At 45.5% G+C, this 22,789-nt stretch overlaps 1 protein-coding gene across 1 annotated transcript in view; it reads right to left on the bottom strand.

Annotated features, from left to right (window-relative positions):
* The window catches only part of Tiam2 (TIAM Rac1 associated GEF 2), a 140,387-nt gene that overhangs the window by 98,661 nt on the left and 18,937 nt on the right, over window positions 1–22,789 (bottom strand). Inside the window, exons 2-5 of the mRNA XM_059272808.1 lie at window positions 12,683–12,793; window positions 10,228–11,439; window positions 3,616–4,051; window positions 733–905 (exon numbers count right to left, since the gene is read on the bottom strand). Coding sequence (XP_059128791.1) covers window positions 733–905; window positions 3,616–4,051; window positions 10,228–11,424 — 1,806 coding nt within the window. The 5' untranslated portion in view covers window positions 11,425–11,439; window positions 12,683–12,793. The remainder of the gene's footprint in view (window positions 1–732; window positions 906–3,615; window positions 4,052–10,227; window positions 11,440–12,682; window positions 12,794–22,789) is intronic.

Raw genomic sequence — 22,789 nt, 5'->3', positions numbered from 1 at the left:
TATTCTAGCCCAGGATAATCTTGAACTCACAGTGATCCTCCTGCCTCAGCCTCCCAAGTACAGGTGTGACTTACCACCACCACCCCTTCACTTCTGTGAACTCTCATAAACCTACTTGTTCAAAGTCCAAAGTGTCAAGAAGTTGGCCTAAGTATTCCAAGAAGACACAGGTGCTCGTCAATGGTACCAGAAAATCACCACCATGCTAGGCATTTCTATCAAATTGCTAAAAATCCCAGGGGCAGATATCCTGGATATTAATTATCCAAAGACAGCAGTCACATTCACAACACTTGTCCAGGAGGATCTAGTGTACCTGAAAAGCTACTTCTTTGACTTTTACTAAGATTCCTGGGAGTCATTGAAGCTTCCCTGGCTACAATCCCCAGGCTTTCTTTAAAAGATCTCAGTTCTGGAACTCTTGGACGTTACCCTCTCCAAATCGTGTGTTATGTAGGGCACAGAGCACAATATGTTCTCTTTGTCCTCACATGATATGACAGGCGGTAGCCTGGAACTTCATGAGGACCTGACAAATGCCTGCTACAGGAATGGCCAGGTCTTGGTACGGGTAGGTATGAGAAGCCACAGTCTCCTGCTCACACCCTAATCCCAAAGCATAATAGAACATTTGCTGAATTCATGTCCAAGTTCCTTTTTAATCCTGTTTGCTCTCAATCATCCATGTGCCGTCACCTCATCCTTCCATTTGCAAAGCAGCAGCAGCAGTACCTGGAAAAGGTAGACGTCCCCACAGGAGTTGCTCAGGCAGAATACGTGCTCCTTCTTGGGATGCTCTGGGACAGACTGCACGATGCTGTCCTCTGCAAAGAGGGCACACCGTGGGGCGCTATTCTGGTCTGTGGAATTCTTTCCGTAAGTCTCATAAAACAGCAGAGTACAGCCTGGGAAAGAGAGAAGCAGGATAACGTCCCTACCACAGGACCAGAGAATGTAGGAAAGGTGTGAGAGGTAAATGATACAATCCCCAAATGTCCCCAGACACCTGCAAAGGAGGCCGGTGTTTGAACAAGGAAACCCTGGCACGGGCAGCATGCCTAGTCAAACTCTCAGGAACCAGAATGAAAACTAGACGATGTGCTCAACGTGGCATCACTGATCAATGACAATGCAGCGTACCTCCACCTGACTCCACAGGCATTCTCTCCACATGGCTGTCCTACAAGGTTGTCAGAGTGGCAGACTCCAATCTACCAATAAGAAACCGGGGGTGCAGTCACATGTGCGGGTGCCCCAGGCCACACCACAGTGGAGCAGGGATCTGAACTTCTCACCTCAGCACCCTCATCCTCACGCACAGGATATTGTGAGTTTGAGTAACCTTGACAAGCCCTCTCAGCCCAGGAAACCCTGTGAACTGCAGGGAAATCCACTCATTGGAAAAGGCAGATGTTCCCTGTTAAATGTTCTATAGTCCAAACTCTGATCCTTGTCTGCTCGGCCCTGTATACGTCAGTTGTGACAGCAGGTCACAGGACAGTTCAGTATAATCCCTCTCTGCAGAAAACCACTTTCAATTTATCCACATGATTACCTCAAGGATAATTTCTACATTTTAATTACATATATATATATATATATATATATGTGTGTGTGTGTGTGTGTGTGTGTGTGTGTGTGTGTGTGTGTGTGTGTTTTCAAATAAGATTAGCCCAAATATATTAGTTCCAACATTATAATTTATAGAAGCCAAGAAAGTTGACCTTAACACAGTGAATTCCCAGAAGGAAGAAATGGAGACATGAAGGTTATGGGGGTAGCCAAGGCTTTGGATTGGACTGGATGCCTGCTCCATGGGAGGCATGGTGTACCTGGTACTGTAGACCTGTTCTATTTCTCTAGGAAAAGTCTGTCACACAAGACTAGGGAGAAGGGAGGGCACTGTCACCTCCATCGCAAGAGTCCTCTAATGATGGAGGATGACAGCTATCCTTTAAAGACACACTCACCTTTACTTCTACCCTATCTCCCTGGAAACACATTTCCCCATGGCCTACAAATCAAATCCTTAAACCCTTTTGCATTTACAAAACGTTTCAGCAAAATCTCATACCCTGTCCTGAGGCAGCTAAGGCCTAATTTTCTTATCCCTTCCAACTTCTTACCGGATCTGATCCTTTATTTCATGTTTCCAAATCTCCCCTCTCATGCATGAAAGCCTGCTTCCCTGAGACTCAAAAACTGGGTCTGTTCTTTGCTTTCCTCAGCCAGTCATGAACCATAAGGATCCTAACCCATAATGAGAAGTCACTGGGTCCTGGGGCCTTCACACACAGCACATGCTGTCCACTGGGGAAATTTACTAGAGGAGCTAATGAGACAATAAAGAAATGAAGCCTACCCACCAAGGTTGGGGCAGGGGTTCAGAAATTGCTTAACAGAGAGCACAGGAAAGCTAAGAAGGGGTACCATGAGGCAGGCACTTAGGCAGTTCACACCTACTATGTCCATGTGTGATTTTGTGTTTCTGCTCTCTTCTCTGTGGAAGTAGGGGTGGGGACATCCAATCATGACTTCTGAAACGTCATTCGGCCTCTCTAACAATCACAGGAGGCCTTTGCGGAGGCTGAGGCTGCCTCCTGTCTGCACCTGCATAATCAGGGCCGTGCTCACTGAGGCATCTCACCGCCTCACAAGATGGAGTTCTTCCAACCCCTACACTCGCATCAAGCAAAGCAATCACAGTTGCTAATTGGCAACGCTTGTAAGAGGTGTTCTTACCTTAACAAGACAAGTTCCTATTTCTGTTCTAAGAAAGGAACATGGGGAAAGGTGGGAGTAGAAAGGAGGGGGTCACACTGAGAGTGTAGTATTGTCTTTCAGCGTATGCTTAGCATGTCCAAAGCCCCAGGACCAACCCAAACAAATGAAACAGCTCTACAGTGGTGGTGACAATAAGATGTTTTTAGTCCATAAACGGGGAAGGTACAGGTCCAATTTTCTAGACAACATTCCGTCTAGGAAGGGAATTCTAGCTTTGGAATTCTGAGCACGTGCAGAATGGAAAATACAAGTAAGTGACGTGTATGTGACTGTTATTTAGGGTTCCGTATTATTCGAGATACAAGTAAAATATCAAAGAATGGCAGAGTAACATACATAGAAAATAACTTAATTTAAAAGGTACTTTCAGTAGAGCGTGCTATGAGATGATATGTCACAATCTTTCAAGTTAGGGCTGGGAATGTGACTCGGGTCATCAAGTTTTTGCCTTGCAAGCATGAAGCCCTGCATTTGATCCCCAGAATCCACATTAAAAAACAAAAACTTAGGCATAGTAATAGTTTTTAAGATCCCAGTGCTGGGAAGGTAAAGACAAGTGGATATTGAGGCTCACTAGCCAGTTAGTTTGGCTGAATTGGAGATCTCTAAGCCGGAGAGAGGCTGTCTCAAAATAAGGTGGATAGCACCTCGGGAATGGCATCCGAGCCTGTCTCCTGCTTCTGCATGTACGCGCATGTACATGTGTATATACTGCACGCAAGCACAGACACACAGTATCCTTTACTTACTCACACTCATGCTGACCCACCAGCACTTCCTGGCGACAGGGTAGCTGAAGGACAAGCCTTCAGTGAACCGCGACCCACATACCTTTCAGCGTCACCCAGTACTGTTTCCACTTCCTCCGAGCCACCAGCTCCAATTTCCTCTCCTTCTGCAAGGTGACAAGGGGTTTGAAGAAGAGCCACCCGGCTTTCCGGACCACTCCTTGCTCCTTCTCAAAGAGCAGATCCAGCTGCTCCAGGGAGCTAAGGGACTCGCTGCTGGACTCCACAGTTTCTGTGGACGTTTCCACGTGCTCCATGTTGGTCCTGCTCATTTCCAGCTCTCGCATGAAATTCTCGTAAATGTTCTGTCGGAGGGGATCGCTGCCAATCACGTGAGTGGACTCGCTTCTCTGGGGCAGGGTCTGAGCTGAGCCCCCTGACCACAGTAAGGCAGATGTTTGCGTGGACCCCTGCACGTCTGCATTCAGTCCGTCAGAGCGGCTGTCGAAGTACTCACTGCCCTCCTTGGACCGCGGTTCCTGAACACAACACAAATTCCCAGCCAGTCATCATCACAAGCTACGGTACCCACAGCAACAGTCCTCTACACAGCCTGGATGTAATGTGGCTACATCCAACAACAGTGATGCAAAGAGCCTTGTAACAAAACCACTGGGATCATCACATCTCCAAACCAGAAAGAATTTTAGAAATTGTACCACACAATCTCACGCACACCACGGAGTCAAATGTAAAGAGGTAAACAGGGAGCCAGTGGCTCTCTGAACCTAGCCTGAGTTCAACATCACATCAGTTAATATACTTAAAATATACTAGTTCTAGAATGATATTCTTGGCTAACTGTGATTCAGTGTCTTCTAGGAAAGAATCCATGCTCTTATCATCCATTTTTCTCCTAAGTCATGTGAAATCATTGACTTAGAAAATAACCATGGAGTGGGGGGCAGGACGGGCAGGGCTAGGAGTCGGTATGATTAGGTTGATCCCCACACCACTTCTCCCTGTCTCCAAAGAAGTCTCTGGCCAACTGCCCAGGCTTAGACTCTTATACATAGTAATCACTACCATCTTATTTCCCACTTTATACAGTAAAATCCAAGCTCTAAGGATTCATAATACACTGGGGTACTGCCTAGTAATTGTAGGTTGTGGTTTTGTTTTGTTAAGATTTGCATTTTTATTTAATTCAGGAATTTATCTTAAAAGTGAACTCTTGGGCTGGAGAGATGGCTCAGGGGTTAAGAGCACTGGCTGCTCTTCCAAAGGTCCTGAGTTCAATTCCCAGTAACCACATGGTGGCTCACTGCCATCCAGAATGAGATCTGGTGCCCTTTTCTGGCCTGCAGGGATGCATGCAGGCAGAACACTGTATATATAATAAATAAATAAATCTTTAAAAAAAAAAAAGTGAACTCTTTTGTCCATCTCCTTCCATCTGAGTTCCTGCTTCACTCCAGGCACTGGGGGACACCTAAGATGTGACTCTTAACTTTAATATTGGTTCCAATACAAACTTGAACACAAGCCACTCTGAATAAGCTCTACAGTTGGCTAATGGCTGCCGCCTCCTGCTAAACCTGGGGACACAGAACACACAGCCAGCCAGTTAGAGCCAGGCGACAAATGTAAGACGGTGATCCCGATGCCTTTATTAGCTTTCATGGAAAGCGGCTGACTGACTGACCAAGCACTCATTGCTGAATGGGAGGAAGCCAGCTGTCAGTGGTGGCTTCCACTTGTAACCCAGCAGCATTTTGAGAAGCTGAGGCAGGAGGGATGCCGTGAGTTCAGGCCAACAAGGACTATCTAGTGAGTTCCAGGACAGGCTGGGCTACAGAGTGGGATCCTACTTCAAACCAAATAAATTAATAAATAAGATAGCAGTAAATTCACTGCCAGTTCAAAAAGCACTGACATCCCAAACACCCAGCTCAGATTAATACAGCTAGCTGCAAAGGGAGGGTTGAGAGGAGCCAAGTAGGGCTGAAGGGATGGCTTGGCCGATCAAGGCTAGGCTCACAACCAAAAGCATAAGCACAGTCAGGCAGACTCAGCTGTTGGTGGGCTTCCGATAGTATTCCCGTACCGTCGAAACCAAAATGGGTCAGGGGGCATTGAGTTGGGGCTCTATTTTGAACACTCCACCTTGTGGAGACATTTTCTTTTGGAAATTTCATCTAAAAAAAAAAAAAAAAAAAAAAAAAACCATCAGATCCCATTTACTGGGTGTCTTTGATAGGAAAACCATCACCAGGCAACTGAAGAGTGTTTTCCAAGGCCCAGGTGCTAAAACCAGAGCCCAGAACACAAACAGCTCTTACTAATCAGGATAGCATCTTCCAGTGTGTTTACACTATGTCCTGCGGTCATTCTTGTTTATGCGCCGACACCTCTGCTTCAAAGAGAGAATCAAGCAGCTGCTATGAGTCACTGAGGAAATTCAGGATACTTGGAGACTCTTCTCCTAACTGTCACTTTGATGAGACTTTTATAAACTCTGGAGGACATGAAGGAATGCCGTTCATTTAGCAGCATGAATGTTACTGCAGCCATGACTCTTCTGAACACTCCCTGTCCCTAAACACTGGGTGAATCTCTTTCCTTGCAAGAGCCTTACCGGGGTGTTTCAAAACCAGCAAATCTTTGGCAGGGAGACGTCCCCAAGTTACATACGACCAATAAACACTGTTGCTGTCCTTGATTCTCATAAGAAAGAGACCTCATGTTGCAGGGCCGTTAAACATCCGGCCATAACAAAGCAAGACTGTTCCTTCTTGAGACATGAACAAATACCACATGTGGGTATTTATCACTAATTCTGACACAGGGGCATGAATTTTCCCAGGCTCTCATCAATGTCTAAAACTGTCCATCTAGAATCCCAATTGCCAATGATGAAATCTTGGTTCAAGAAGAGCGTTTTGAAAAATAAGATGTCTTTAAATAGGTCCAGACGCAGTTCCTAATAACTGCTAGATGGGTGTGAGACCCAAGAGCTTACCATATGTGTGCACAGTGCCTGTGATTTCCATTCCTACCTAATCATAACCATAGGCAGTGGCTACTGTAACTTGATGATCAGGGCACTAACAACTGTAAGTGTGTGTGTGGGGGGGGGGGGGGTAAAAGTAGCATCGCTCCACAGAGAAGCAAACACTGCATGACCCATCTCACCTATGTGAGAATCCAAGACAGGTGGACATGGAGGCCGAGGGTAAGAAAGAGGCTGTGCAGGTATAAAGCTTTGGTTACACACCAGCCAAGCAAGCTCTAGAGATCTAGTGTGCACCATTATGACTGTAGCTGATGTCCCTTTGTATATATGAAATAGGCCTATCATGATTATCAACAGTCTCGCAACAAAATAAAGCCAACTTGATAACTATGGTTAGTGGTGACTGTATTAACTAGCTTGGTTATGGTGACCATTATTCCCATTGTATATGTCAAGATATCAGGTTATACATGTTAAATATATTCAATTTCTGCTTATTAGTTAGACCCCAATAAAGCTGAAAAAGCAAAAGATGATGCCTAACTCCTTAAAGGAAACCCCATCTCTATCCTCACGTGTTAGGAAATGTGCTGAGTCCTTGCTCACATGCCACTGGTCTCTGAGACAGTGTCACTTCGGAACAGAAGTGAGAGTTTACAATTAAAGGGGGCCAGAAACTGAGTCTTTGTGTCCCAAATCCTCTCTGTGACAAGCCATAGAAGTCCTCAGTGATGCCACCAAACATTTCTGGTCCTCCCCAAGGCACACGGTAGGGTCATTTCCCCACCCCTCCATGAAGTCAGGCCTGGCCTTACCATTTGCTGTGCCTGGGGAATATAAGCAGAAGTTAAACATGTCAGTTCTGAGAGAAAGCTTTCAAAGCCAACACAATTTTCTCTGCTGTAGTAGTTTATCGTGGTCTTCATGACAGCTGTTTTGTCAGCCTAGGGTCTCAAAGGACAGCACAGACCCCGGCTACCTGCTGACTGTGATGAACATGCATCATGAATAGGGAAACAAACTGGTCATCCCAAGTCACAGAGATGGCGGCAGGGGACACCGTTAACTCAGCACAGCCTACCCCATCCTGAAGAACAAAACGTTTAGCCAAAGCAGGATGAGGGTCTCTGTCAGCTAAAATTAGTATGAGGTGTTTACCGAGCGCTCTCCAGTACATGTTTCTCTGTCTCCTAGCATGGTATTCTTTTCCAGCGGTCTGGTTTTCAGGCTCCCACATATGAGGACAGACTTAAAGGTCTGTATTGAAAGGGCTATTCTGTCTATGTCATCTTTGAAAGTCAAAACCAATGCCTGTCCATCAAGCAAAGCTTTCTGAATCATTGCTCTGCTGGCATACAGAAGTTTATGTGGGTTTGAAAGAAAGTAGCTATCACTTCAATGCCTTGTTAAGACATCTCATCCCAGACTCCTCCTACACATGGATTGCCTTTTTTTCTGTGTGGTTCTAGCAATTGAGCTGCAAATGCGCTATTCTACTGAGCCATGTCCCCAGGCATCTTTTTTATTTTTTACTTTGAGACAGGGTCTCACTAAGATGCCCAGGCTATCTTTGAACTCACTCTGTAGCCCAGAAAGACCTCAACCTTCCCACCTCAGCTTCCCAAGTAGTTGGGATGACAGTCCTGAACCATCATTCATGGTTGGAATACATCTTAAAGGACCTTGTCCTAATCCTTTTTATGAGAGGAAAAGGAATGTCTGAACAATAGGGCTGAGATGTTTACCAAAAACAGTCACTCTTGTTCACATCTATAGATCATCAATCATTGGGGAATCCACAGACAAAACTTCCAGAAGGCTGTCCTAATGGGTCACTTCAAAACAAAAGGGTCTAAATTTTTCATCATCCCATTCAACAATGATTAATGGTTGTCAACAATATCTTAGCATTTGTCTGAGGTTCTCCAACCTGCTTCTCCACTACCTGACCAGGAAGACCACAAACCTCTTGTTTCTGCAGCTTCCTCATCTCTAAAATGTGGAGGTCCTTTCTAGCATTCAAATCCTCTTTTCAAAATCCTACTTATTTTGCTCATGGGCACACAATACATCAGAGGTAAGTTTGTGCATGCCACCAAACGGAGGGAAGTTCAGTCCCCCTGGGAAGGCTGGGCAGTCAGTGACTGCATGTGGCAGAAAGTGGTCCACACATATCATGGTAATGGGTGAAATAGCTTTGGACCGGTGAAACAGAGCCTGCATGTGTTCAGGATCACTGTATGCTGAGTCAGGCCACAAACACAGATGACGAAATATGCTCTGGGCCAACAAACAGTGTGCCTGGGGGGACAGGGTGACAGCAGCTGGACATAGCCAGCTCTGTAATACTGGGATCCAAGCCCTGGGGCAGTAGGGGCTGAACAGCATGCTCTACTCAAGCACTGTGCGATGCTTGGGAAGCAAGAGCCAGGAGCAAAAGCCTAAAGCATCTGTCTGGTGATTTGGCCTAAGAAACATTAACTCAATAGCAAGAAAATTGCTACACTGAGAGATATGAAAGAGGTCCTGGAGACAGCATGGTGGCCACCTGACCTCCATCCCCCCTGGGAGAGAGGGTGGGGATGGCAGGCACCACACACAAGAAGGAAGTAACCAATGGTAAACTTTATAAATAGGAAACATCCCATCAGGAGAGCTTATATTGTTACCTGCTCTTAATGGGCCATGTTTGCTTGTTTGTTTTATATTCACATGAATGTGTGCATCTCGCGGGGTTAAGACAATGTTCCCCTATAAACTGACTGTCTAATCATATTCCTTTCAACTCTATGACCTCACTAAAATAAATAAAACCAAATAGACCAAAGGGTTGGGGCTTTAGTTCAGTGGTAAGAGCGCTTGCCCAGCATGTGTAAGGCAGTGGGTTCTCTCTCCAGCACCATACACAGGCCCATTCTCCATGGTCTATGAACCGACTTAAATATAAAGTAATATCAAGTTGAGAAGGCCTCCCGATCTGGACTTAAAGACTGTCTCCTTACCGCTTTTATTCGAACTTCATGATTGAGGTCTAACAAAGACCTCAGATTACCAGATCACTTGGACCTTCACCCAGCTCTATGCTTTCCAAGAAGAGTTGGACCAGCTTCAGAACCAGGCTTTCAGGCTTGCAGACAAGTGCCAAGGCAATTAAGTACAGGACCTGGGTGCTACGGCTGGATGCTGTACTGTCTTCTCCATTCTATGCTGAAGTCTTAACCCCCACAGAGACAGTTCTGGGGTGGGGGGAGGAGGGTTTTAAGTGGGTATTAGGTTTAGATGAGAGCCAGGAGCTAGAGTCCTAAAGGTACTGGTCTCCTTGTCATAAGGGAAAAAGACCAGGGTTCCCCGCTTCCCTGCTGTGTAAGGACGGAACCTTCAGCAGCCAGGAACAGGCCCTACCCAGAATCTCACCACAGTGCCTCATGACTTTCCAACCTCCAGAACCATGAAATACCAATCTATCCTCCAGCCACCCAGTTAGTAGTGGTATTCTGCCCCATAGCTTAGCTAAAACATGGAGACACTGGAGTTGGCGGATAAGACTCAAAGTGTGTGTCTGAAGCAAATGAGAGAGACAAACCCCCATCAGAAAAGGAGCCATGCTGGGTCCAAACCCTTCCGTTCACCAGCTCACCTGAGGGTCTGAGTAGCTCCCAATACAGATGGGTTTCCCCCACCACTCCAGAGTGTTCTCACCTGTAGTTTCCTCTTCTTCCTAGAGAGGCTTCCCGTCCAGTCGCTGATGCGTCGCATTCTGGCTTTGAGGGTATCTTTCTTCGCAGCATCCTCAGTTAAGGCTTTGGACTTCCGACAGGGGAGCGTAAAGGAACTGTAGGGTATGGGATCCCTGTGGTCCACCCTGGAGGGCACATCAATGTCAGACGCAAAGGAGACGCGGTTGCTGAGGCTGACTCGGGAGTCGATGCACTCATCGGAAGAACGGCAGGTTCCAGACGGAGAGCGGCATCCCAGGTGGGCGTCTTTGCACAGTTCCCGGAGGGAGGAGAGGGAGGAGCTTTGGTTGAAAGTTTTTTTGGTGTCACTGGGTGGGAAGCCGGTGGGGAGGCTGGGGTCCGGGGTGCTGGGAGCCAGGAAGGAGCCCTCTACCTCACTCATCTCCCCAGCATTGCCCCACGGGGAGTCATACCAAGAAGACTCGGAGCTCAGGGAGCTGCCTTTGCTGGAGCACAGGCGAGAGTCAGTGGGAGAGGGGCGCTGGCTGGCCGGGGAGTCGGCCCCCGAATCCCGCCTCGCTTCTGGCACCAAGCAGGTTTCCGATGCCAACGTAGGGGAGTATCTCAACAGCTGTACAGGTCCACTGGGGTTCTCCGAGGGCCCTTTGTGGGGGTTGCCACCGTTATGGAACTCAACCCTTAAACACCCGTCCAGCTTCCCCAGTGTCTTGATGAGTACCCTGGGGCTCCTGCGGTCCTCGCCTGGCGGGGTGGAGGCAGTGCTCTCATTTCTCCTGTAGCAGGTGAGAAGGTGTCCATTGCAGTCCCTGGAGGTCACGTGGCTCTCCCGCGACTCGTGGCCAACATAGTGGAAGCCATTCTCGGGTAAGAAAGCACCATTGTTGCCCTGGAAATCATTTCCTGGGGCATTCGCTCTGTGCTTAGAGTAGGCAGCGCCCTTTGAGACTTTGCACGTGGGTCCACTGAGTCTGGTGGCGTAAGGCTGGTGGCTCTTGAAGTGAGAAAGGCAGCTTCGGGCGAGGGACCTGGACCTGTAGCTTGCTCCGCTGCTTCCGTGAGTCCATCCATGCAAAGACTTCTCATCTTTTGTATGAATGCTGCGTATTTTCAGAGAGCAAGGCTTTTGTTTAGCACCGGTGACAGTATTGCTATGATTCTTGGATCCTTGGAAGGTATACTGACTCTCAGAGTTCCCCATTTTAACCTAAAGAACCTGAGAACAGTTGTATCAGTATGAGTCATGATCTGAATGACACTGCAGTAAGACAGTTTTTAAAACACAGTAATTAATAATAATAATAATAAACAATAATTAATCATAATAAACAAGGGGAATGGAGGGTGCGGGACATTTCTTTCCATGCCTGACAGGATTCAAAGGTGCAGAGTCGAGCCATTTGATGAACTGGTTCCCTTGCTTGTGAAAGGCTACACTGGTCACACAGATTACATGGCATGCTTCTGTGCTAGGGATTTTAAGTGCATTATCAGCAGCACGCTGTTAAAACTGAACAAGTATAAAAGTGTTAGCTAAAAGTAGAGAGTCCCTTCAGACCCAGCGTTGGCTAAGGATCCTTGAAGCAAAAATGGAGGAAAAGTCTAGACACATGGACATACAACCAGAGAAATGACATTTTCATTACATGGGAATTATTATTCAGGGCAACACCTCACGTAAGTCTTGGGGAATGGATCTCAGGATCCCTCCAGAATCCAAAAGCCTCAAATACTCACATCTTTGAGTGCAATCTTTTTACTCACAACATATATCCTGCCCCCGCCATGCGCTTTTTCTCTTAGATAACACGGCCAACACTTGACAGCGGACATGCTATGGAAATTGGTGTCACTCTGTATTTCCCACTGAATCATTTCAGGAAGACTGTTTGTACATGTTCAGTGATGTTGTCACTAAAAATACATATGTTCAGTTGACAGCTAGAATCTACAGGTGCAGAACCCTTGGGCCCAGAGGACCTGCTGAGGTCCCTGTTCCCAAACAACCACAGCCCTAGTAAATTCACTTTACGATGCAGTGGGGAAAGAAAAAACATTCAAATACTTACAGTTTAGAATGTGGGCAAGAGAAAAAGGCACGGTTTCTTCAAATCCCCTTTAAGGTTAGCTCAAGGAGTTGAGCAGGTAAGCAAAATGCAAATAAAAATTTGCTCCAACACTCCTCCCTGCCCCCTTAATCTTCTTCAGCAGGGAACTATTGTGAGCCAACACACTCGTACTTCCTGTCAGGCTCCAAGCATCTTTAACAGGTTTTTAAGTTTTCATTCTTACACATCAAAGCTTGTAGAGCCACAGAGTGGAAATCAAATGGAGGGATATCTGGTTGTGGCAGTCATCAAACACTTTAAAAACCCAGTCGCTGGAGCGAATAAACCCTTCTTTATTATTCAATGGGTCAAGCGCTTTATGAGAGGCCTACGCATTTGAGCTGTCCTTACCTGCAGCCTGGCTTCTGCTGGGAGGGAGGTTAATGCTCAGCAGGTTTTACGTGGTCTTGCGAACAATGCAGGCACTTGACCAACATGGGGGTGTGAGTCCATGAAGTGATCCTGAAAAACAAAACACACACACACAAAAAAAAAAAAAAAAAAAATGTGACAACTCCATCAAGCATTTTACACTCAACTCCCAATAAGGAAAAATAAACAAATAGAGTTGGGGATGTAGCTCAGTTGGTAGTGTCTACCTATCACCTACAAAGCCCTAGGTTTTCAGCCATGCTGAAAACAAGGCACAGCAGCACATGGCTATAATGCCAGTTCTCAGGAGGTAGGGGCAGGAGGACCAGAAGTTCAAGGTCATCATTGGCTATGCACCAATTCGGGGTACTGGGCTACAAGTCTGGACTACATCAGACCTAGCTCTAAAATGCAGAAATAAATAACCCAATGGCTTAACGTAAGCTATCCAGAAATAAAGTATTAGCGTTCAAAAATCACTTGTCAATGGTTCAGTAGGCAAAGGCACCTGCTGCCAGGCCTGATGGCCTGAGTTGGGTCACTGGACGCTGTGTGGTGGAGAGAAGTGACTCCCGAAAGCTGTTTGCTGACCTCTCCATGCACACCACGGCATGAATGAACAAATGAGAACAATCTCATGAGCTAGAACCAAACACTGTCAAGATAATAAACGAGATGTCTGCGAACTTCCCGACTGATCAAGGATGTTTAGGGATCTAAAGGGAGCCAGAACTGTCCACTCAGTGTCTGCAGTCAACGTCAGCCATTATTGCAGCCGCAGGTGAGTGTCCAAATGAGTCAGGCTCGTCAGTCACCACTCCCAGCAAACAGCTCTCTACTGCTGACAAAACCATAGGGATGTACCACACACACGCACACACACACCTCCCTCCGCCCCCTTGCAGGACAAGAGCAGTCCATTGTTCTCTATTTGGCCAAGGAGTAAAAGCAAAAGCCACAGGTAAAATTATGGCGAATCCTCCTTGGCTGATGTCATAAGTTACAGAGGCTGACCTCAGCCGGGAGTTTGACTTCTTCTCAAGCATGTATTGGCGGGGGCCAGAGGTCAACCTCAGAAGGACAAGGTAGCTTTCCAAGTGGAGAGGGCTGGGATGGGAAGGGCCATCTGGTGGCATTCTGCCTGACACAAAGCCTTTACTTTCTCCCAGATGTAAACAGTAAAGTGACGAAGGGTCAAGAGTGGCCTTTGGAGTTCCTTTTCCGGAGTCTATTTCGTAATTCTATTAAAATGTGCCGAACAAGATTGAGCATCTTCCCCATTTGGGGGCCCGGCAGCATTAAGTATCTTCATATTGTTGGGATGCCATCATCACCATCCATCACGACAGTCCTTTCCTCCCTGCAGGACTGAAACTCTGCAGTCCACTGAGCAGTGACGCATGGCCCTTCACTCACTCCCCAGGCCACTGGCTACTACTTTTCTACCTTCTGTCTCCATGAAGGTGACACCTCTATGCACACCGTAAAAGAGGACCACAAAGTATTGGTCCATCTGTGGCTTGCTTATTCCACATAGGATAACATCTTTGAAGTTCATGCATGAGAGCTACTTGTCAGAATCCCCTTCCTTGTTAAGGCTTAATGATGTTCCCCTATGTGTGTTGAGTGTGAACATATACACTTTTCTGATCTATTCACTTGTTGATAGGCATCTGAGTTACTTCTGCCTCTTGGCTGACATGGATAATGATGCTGTGAACATGGGTGAACAAACCCTGCCTTTCAGTCTTCCTCAGTATGTGCCCAGAAGTGAACCCACTGGATGATGCAGTCCAAATCCTTTAAGGACCTGTTTTCCACGGCAGCTGCATCATTTCCCATCCCCACCAACTCTGTATCACAAGGTGCTGATGCCGCCACCCCTGTGGGTAGAAGCCATCTCACTGTGGTTTTCGTTTACATTTCCCTGAGGAGGCCTGAGGCTGAACCTCTCTTCATGCGCTGACCGGCTCTTGTGCATCTTCTCTGGAGGGTTCCATCATGACTCACAAAGTCAAAGAGAGGAGAAGTGAGTGGCACCAGACCCAGGTCCCTCTAGATAAAACCAAAGCCCTGTCTCCTGCTTGGTCCTATCCACACAAACATGTTTTACACTGGGGAGGTGGGATGGGGCGGAGTCATGAGCACATGCAGGAAATGAGTGGCTCATTTAAACTAATTAAAACTGAAGCTAATATTTAATTCATGAGGCTGAAATGCAGCCCACTACATGACTGCCCTCTGCCTCACAGTGAGCCATTCCCCTACGTATACAAAAGAGGGGACAGTAATGGGAAGACAGGCCCAATCTGACACAGGAACACAAGCACTGAGCCCCATCTCTGTGAAGTTCACACCCTGAGCTGTTAGTCTAGCCCCCTCAGCATGCTGTGTGTTTAAACTCAGGGAGGTAAAAATGGCTGCAGAAGCTCCCAGCTACGGCCTCTGGGACCTTCACAGTCAATGAGGGAAATGAGCCTCTACATTCAGTTGGATACTTCTGTCATCAGTGGTGACGGGAAGGAGAAGGGCTCTGGGCCTCTCTTCCTTGGCCCTTCTGATCCACCAGCACCCCACAAAGACCTGCCAATGTGAGGCCAACTGTTAGATACTCCTGGATGACAGAGGTCAGGGCTCAGAGCTGCAGAAGAGTGCTATAAAGTGGAGTCTGTGCCCCAGCAGCAGGCTGAGACTGGAAGGCATCTCACTGAGCAGGACAGGACAGGACAGGGGTGATGTAGTTCAGCTGGTGTTTATCTAATGTGCACAGGGCCCTGGGTTCATTACCCTAGAACCCCATAAACCAGCTGTGGTGGTGCCGAACTGTAATCCCAGCACTCAGGAGGTGGGGGTGGGAATGTCTCAAGTCCAAGGCCATTCTCACCGACATAGCAAGTTGGAGGCCAGCCTAGGCTACATGACACCCTGTCTCAAAAAGGGTCAAGAATGTCAGCATAACAAAATTTGCCATGACATCACCTATAGAGAAATCAGTTGAGGTATTTCAGATAAGAATGTTAAAATGACAGTGAACCGAGGGAAACATCAAATTAATTTGAACCTTTTATTGGTAGCACTGTGATTGTAGGAAAACCTCTTGAGGGAGGTGAAACCACTGATTACAGCCAGCACACAAGCCCTAACGTTCTTGTCCTATGGTCAGTAAGAATTCCATTTTTGAGCAACGCTCTTTGTCTGATACACTTGTAATCCTGCCCAAAGCACCTTAGATATCACCTTATAATCTTATTTTCTAAAAAATAAGGTTCATTGGGCTGGAAAGATGACTCAGTGGTTAAGGGTACTTTTCCAAGGGCCTGGTGTGTTCCCAGCACCCGTATTAGGAGCTCACACAACTGTCTGTAACTCCAGATCCAGGGTATGCAATACCTCTGCCCTCTGCAGGTACCTGTACACACATGCATATACCCACAGGCACACATGTACATAATTTAAAAAAAATTTAAAAAGGATTGTTTAAGATCTCTCTGAACGATATTCTCTTGAGAAGTCCACATATATCCACAGCTAAGTGTGTACTTTTTCCCCCAAAACAGCTCTCAAATGTGCCCTTAACACAAACACTTAAAATGTGTATTAGAGCTTTTTTCTTTTTAAAAATGATTTTTATTATTGTGTGCCTATAGAGAGGTTATGCATGCCATGGCACACATGTGTTAAGTCAGAGAACAAAGTATGTTCTCTTTTTCATCTTCACAAGGATGCCAGGGATCAACCTTGGGTGGCCAGTGCCTTTACCCACACTAAGACATCTCATCAGTTTCTTCCTTCATGAACTATGACTTTACTCATACCGACTCATCCTGAAATTCTTTTTTCCACCACACAGGCAAGAATCCCACCTACACTTGAGTAAAGTCTCTGTGATATAACAGGCTGGACTCCCACCGCCTCTTCTGCTGCCCAAGGCATTACTACTTACTATTACTATTACTACTTACTATTACTACTTACTATTACTACTTACTACTACTACTTACTACTACTACTACTTACTACTACTACTTACTACTATTACTACTTACTACTATTATTACTACTTACTATTGCTATTACTACTCACTATTACTATTGCTACTCACTATTACTACTACTATTACTACTTACTACAACTATTACTACTTACTACAACTATTACTACTTACTACAACTATTACTACTTACTACAACTATTACTACTTACTACAACTATTACTACTTACTACAACTATTACTACTTACTACTATTACTACTTACTACTATTACTACTTACTACTACTATTACTACTTAATACTTACTATTACTATTACTATTACTATTACTACTTACTATTACTATCACTACTTACTATTACTATTACCACTTACTATTACTATTTACTATTACTACTATTTCAATGATATGAGACCTCATGGATCTCAGACTGACCTTAAATACTATAAGGATGACTTTAAACCCCTGGGCCTCCCGCCTCCATCTCCCAAAGGCTGGGACTACAGGGGTATCCCATCAGGCCCAGCTTACACAGTGCTGAGATCAAGCCCAGGGCTTTGTGCAGGCTAGCCAAGCACTCTCCCAACTTAGCTACATGCACAGTCCCTTATCTTTATTCTTTTGATAATTTAGGAAACACACCAGAAGACCCTATCCTTCACTAAAACCTTGTCTGGCTAGAAGCCTGAGTCGTAGACACACAGGAAGCACTCTGGGAACACCTGTGGGATTGATGAAGCCAACTCCTAGCTTAGATGGCTGATTTGGACACAGACCCAAAGCAAGGTCTCTCCTCATTGGATGTGTTTGACAGGCAGACCCACAGACTCACAGACCATGAGGATAAGTTTCCTTTACTAAGACAGGAGAGAGCCGAAAGGAAGGGTGAGGGAGGCCAGCGGCAGTATGCACGTTCACAGAGGCAAATGCTGACCAGCTGTTCAATGCACCTGGTCAACTCCACCCACTGGAAAAAGAGCCGTAAAAAAACGGCGTCACAACAAGAGCATATCCGACATCTATGAGACGTTCACTGACAGTCGGGGTAAACCCTAAGAGACACTATGTAACTACTGTCCCTGGTGACTTTGATAAAGATATTTACTCGTTAGGCTTCACCTATGATTTTTGTCCAAAAAGAAGAGAATAAATAAGTCAGTTTTAGCAATCTCTGTCCCCCAACTCCTTTACAAAGGTAGTTTCACAGTGTTCCAGTTTTTAAAACTCTTACAATAGGAAAGAGACTGAAAACAAAATAATAAAACAATAAGAAAAATTTTCCCGTAAACTTAAAAAAACATAGTTACAAGGCTTGGCACTTGAAAACAGCAAAAAGATAAGTTAGAATATACTGAATTGCAATAGCGTACATGAAGGTACATTAGCTACAATAATACATATTAGGTACTGATACACAGTGAAGTCTACAGTTCACGGGGATGGAATGTAAACAAGGGCCCTGTGGAAGGCACAGGGCATTAAAACAGTACACAGAGCATAGCGGGGAGCCCATGCACAAAGGTCCACATCACTATCTTCATTTACTAGGAAACAATAATATTCAGATTTTCACACTAGCCACAATCCCAAGAACCTTAAAAAGAAGCCCTTCATTTTCTCTAGTCCCTGTTCATATGACTGTGTCAGGTGGCATCTTAAGCTAAAAGCACAGACAAAAATGGAAAGGGGCTGTCTGGTTTTTAAATTGTGATCAATCACCATATCAAGAATATTGGCAGATGTGCATGACTTTACAGACAGGCCATCAATTGCAACCATCACTATGAGCTACTGGAAACCGGAGAGAAATGCCTTTCGTGAGGGAGTTCAAGACTTACCTCACTGTCATTTGCCTTCAGAGTGAGGTACACTGATGGCCAACGTCTCTACTCCCAGAGGAGCGCAGGGCTTACAGCAGGAGAGAAGGCAAAGAAAACAAAACACAGCTAGGACTATTGCATCCCAGATGGAGAACAGGAAGAAGCCAGCAGGTAGGTAGAGGGACTGTGGAGGCAGAGGGGCTTTAAGGAGGCCTGGGGCTGAATGATGGGGTGAACAGAGCTAGGGTCGGGGCCACTGCACAAAGGCAGATTAGTGGTTGAGCAAGACAGTAAAATCCGAGTTCTGCCACAAGGAGACACCAACAGGCTCCACATAGTTCCTGAGAGATTAGGAGGCTGAACTCAAAGGCTCCTCACAGCCCATGGCAAATCCCTCAGCCAGAGCCCAGAGCCAGATAAGATAAGGGCTCACTGTCACTAGCCACCACGAGGTCTACTGACATCTTTTTAGTTTGGTCAGGCAGAGATGTTTCAGCCACTCGGGAGACAAGGCTCAGAATGTGGTCTGGTTTGTGTCAGAGAAGTTAGGTGAAGGCTGACTTATGCCTGGTACGGTGTGTAAGATGTTAGGGGAAGTACTAATTCTTTCTGGATTTCACTGGATTTCATTTTCCCCATTTGCAAAGTAAAGATAAAAATATATGGCACACCCACCTCATAGACAGAGTCATGTACGGAAATTTATGTGAAACCACCTAAAAAATATGATTACCATCAGCTGTAAACTACTGATTTTGTGTAGTGTGATATCAAATCTTTCGTCATCTCTCACTTCAGATCTGTCACTGATTATGAATCATTAAACCTTATCTATATTTATATACAAATTTATAATTGCCTAAGTTGTACTATTAGTATAGCTGATTTTTATCAATTCTCCCCCCACCAAATAATCACGGCATATAAAACAACATAATTTACAAGAGATATCAAATGCCCAAAACAATGGTCCAAGCCACATACTTGAATAATTAGATCCTTGTGATTGAAAAGATGACCAAATAATCCCAATACCTCTCTGAGCAACTATTAATGCCTTAAACCAATCATTGAAAGCCAGGGTGACTACTCTCCAGACAGCATTTAGCATGATTAAAGATACTGATGGAGGTTATAGCCCCCAAGGACACACCCATAAGAGACTGAGATCATACTAGTGGTATGTAGCAGCGAGGCCAGGGATGTCACTCAACATCAGACAGTCCACCAGCTCCCCAGAATAAGTGTCTGGTCCAGTGTCTCCATAGTGCTGAGGCTGAGAAAACCATTCTTAATGTTTTACTATTCCATGTGTGACCTCAAATCCACATGAAACGGACACACACGTATGTGTACAACAATAGCATTCAGTTTGTAAAGGACCCAAACTTAAACTCAGTCAACATTGTCCAAGCCTCCTCCTGTCATCTTCTGTTAAGGAAGCACAGAGTGCAGGAATCAAATATCAGGACTTGAGGAACTGGACTTCTAAGACTACTGGAACTCTTGGGGGGCAGGGTGGAGGGAGGAATAGGAAGACAAAAGAGCATGTGGTCTCCGCAGGAATTTGTAATCTTTACAAATAGAGTGGGCAGGAAACAAACTGCTGCTAAACACTTCTAAGCTGAGAAGCACTGCTGAGCCCCACCAGCTCTCTTCCAGTGCAGTGGGGGCCCATTAACAGATGAAAGGATCAGCCACTGGGCAGCACTGAATGCGGCCTTAAGAGCCTGAGCTCAGTGGACAAGCATGGCTGACATTCAACAGGGGGAACGTCATAAATTCCACAGGGACAATGACCCAGCTCCCCAGCACAGCTCATTACCTTAGTTAAGCCCATTCATCATAAGGGAGTGGTCACAGAACACACACCTGCTTTGTAAGAAACCCTAACATCTGCAGCGTTTCCACACAGAATTGCTGTTTCAGCTAGGGTCTCAGCCCATTGGTGGGTCATGAAGTTCCCATAATGAATCAATCCAGCAAAGAGTAGAGAGAAAATAAGATTTAAAAAAAAAATGGCAGAGTGTGTCCCAGTAAAGATAAAACTGCTATCTGCAACAATGTGTCTGGGTACTGGCTTATATACCTGGTTCCGCAACAATGTGTCTGTGTACTTGTTTATATACTGAGTTCTGCAACAATGTGTCTGGGTACTGGTTTATATACCTGGTTCTGCAACAATGTGTCTGGGTACTGGTTTATATACTGAGTTCTGCAACAATGTGTCTGGGTACTGGTTTATATATCTGGTTCTGCAACAATGTGTCTGGGTACTGGTTTATATATCTGGTTCTGCAACAATGTGTCTGGGTACTGGTTTATATACTGGGTTGTAATGCATAGGTTAAGTCTTCTTGACTACTAGTTCCAAAAAGCTTTTTAAAACTATGTCATAGCTACTTTTAGTCCCAGCACTCAGGAAGCAGAGGCAGGAGGATCTCTGTGAGCTCAAGTCAGGCCTGGTCTACATAGTGAATTCCAGTACAGCCAGGGCTACATAGAGAAAACATGTCTCAACAAAGAAAAGAAAAGAAAAGAAAAGAAAAGAAAAGAAAAGAAAAGAAAAGAAAAGAAAAGAAAAGAAAAGAAAAGAAAAGAAAAGAAAAGAAAAGAAAAGAAAAGAAAAGAAAAGAAAAGAAAAGAAAAGAAAAGTGTATCATAAAACCTTAAATAGCATTTTCCTCATCATGGTACACCTATTTGTTGTAATAAAGTATCTGAATAATTACCAAAAACAAAGAGAAGAAATATTTTACCCATGATTTAAAAGGGTCTGTGTCACTTGGATAGCTGTGTCTGGGCCTGTAGCAAGAGAGTATATCCTGGTGGTAGGAGCTTGTAGTAAAGGCTTTTCACCATATGGTGGGCAGGAAGTAGAGCATTGGCAGGTCCAGATAAGTATCTCACAGGTGTGTGCTACTAAACCCCTAGCTGCTCCTTAATCAAATTGACAGTCGAGATTAACCACCACACAGTCCTATTAGGAAGATTTAAGGTCAACCGAAGTAAACGGTCTCCAAAAACTCGGGAAATCATCATCCAAGACAAATATCTGGGCTGTAACTAGGAGCCAGACAAAAAAGGGACCATACATCGCTGAGGGCTCTACAAGGTAAGTCTATGGTCCTCGTTTCTTTGTGTTTCTTTGTGTTCAGAGAAACTGCAAATGGATATTCAAATTCTTAAGAGTTAGGGCAAGCCTAGTAAGGATGTTAACTGCAACTCAAAGGATGAGCAGGATCCTGTCAGATAAAGAAAGGGGAGAAAGGAAGACGGGAATGGAAGAGAGCAAGTCCAAAGACTCGGGTGTCCTATGGCTTCCGGAATCCATCCCTGACTGAAGCATCGACCAAGGAAGAGAAGGACTCCAGCTTGTTCGGGACAAGGTGGGATGGTGGCAGTGCCCGTGTGTCAATGGCTAAGTTGAGAAGGAAGGAGAAAGAGGTAGCCTGTGAAGCCTTAGCTGTCAAGTGCTCACCACCCCAACCTCAGACACACCTGAGTGATCCATTTAAAAGACACTGAGGGTCCCCCTACAGGGTGGCACTCACAGGAGAAAATGCACTCCTGGTCTTGACAGAAATTTGGGGAACTGAACTGAAATAAATTGCTCCACTCAGCAAGTCAGGAGGAACGGTTTGGAGACTTCCCAGGATTCCTGCAAAGAGCCTCAAGGAAAACCGAAGGAGTGCAATGGGACCCCTTCTTCTCCAGAGCTGTCAGCCTGTGTGGGCTGTGAGGTAGAGGACAAATACGAGCCACCCTGAGAAGCAACAGAGGACACACAGCTCCTGTGGCAGCACACAGACCACATTCCACAAATATGGCTGGTATGTTTGTGGAATGCTGAGTAAATCGAGTGGCTGGCTAACAGCTCAACCATCGCGGGAACCGAAAACATTTCAGGGACTAAACAACAGAAATCCTTTCAAGCAAAGTTATAGAATCAAATGAAATAGCCCTGATAATGAGAAAATGTCTTCCTTTAAGAATTATCAAAATATGCTCTGTTTTCCAGCCAGGCACTTTCAAGTGGTGTGGTGGTGATGGTGGTGGTGGTGGTGGGGTGTGTGTGTGTGTGTGTGTGTGTGTGTGTGTGTGTGTGTGTTTTGTCTGTATGCAAGTGTATTTGTCTGTGTAAGTGGGCATGCATAGGTCTTGTTTGTGTAGAGAGACCAAAGGACGCAAACTGATGTACCTCAGACAGCATCCACCTCATTTTCATCGAGACGGGGCCTCTCTTCCATTGGCCTGGAACAAGCGGAGCA

This window comes from Peromyscus eremicus, chromosome 8b (assembly GCF_949786415.1).
Source record: "Peromyscus eremicus chromosome 8b, PerEre_H2_v1, whole genome shotgun sequence".
Lineage (NCBI taxonomy): Eukaryota > Metazoa > Chordata > Mammalia > Rodentia > Cricetidae > Peromyscus > Peromyscus eremicus.
The sequence above is the reverse complement of the archived record's forward strand: the minus strand, read 5'-3'. Positions and strand labels throughout refer to the sequence as shown.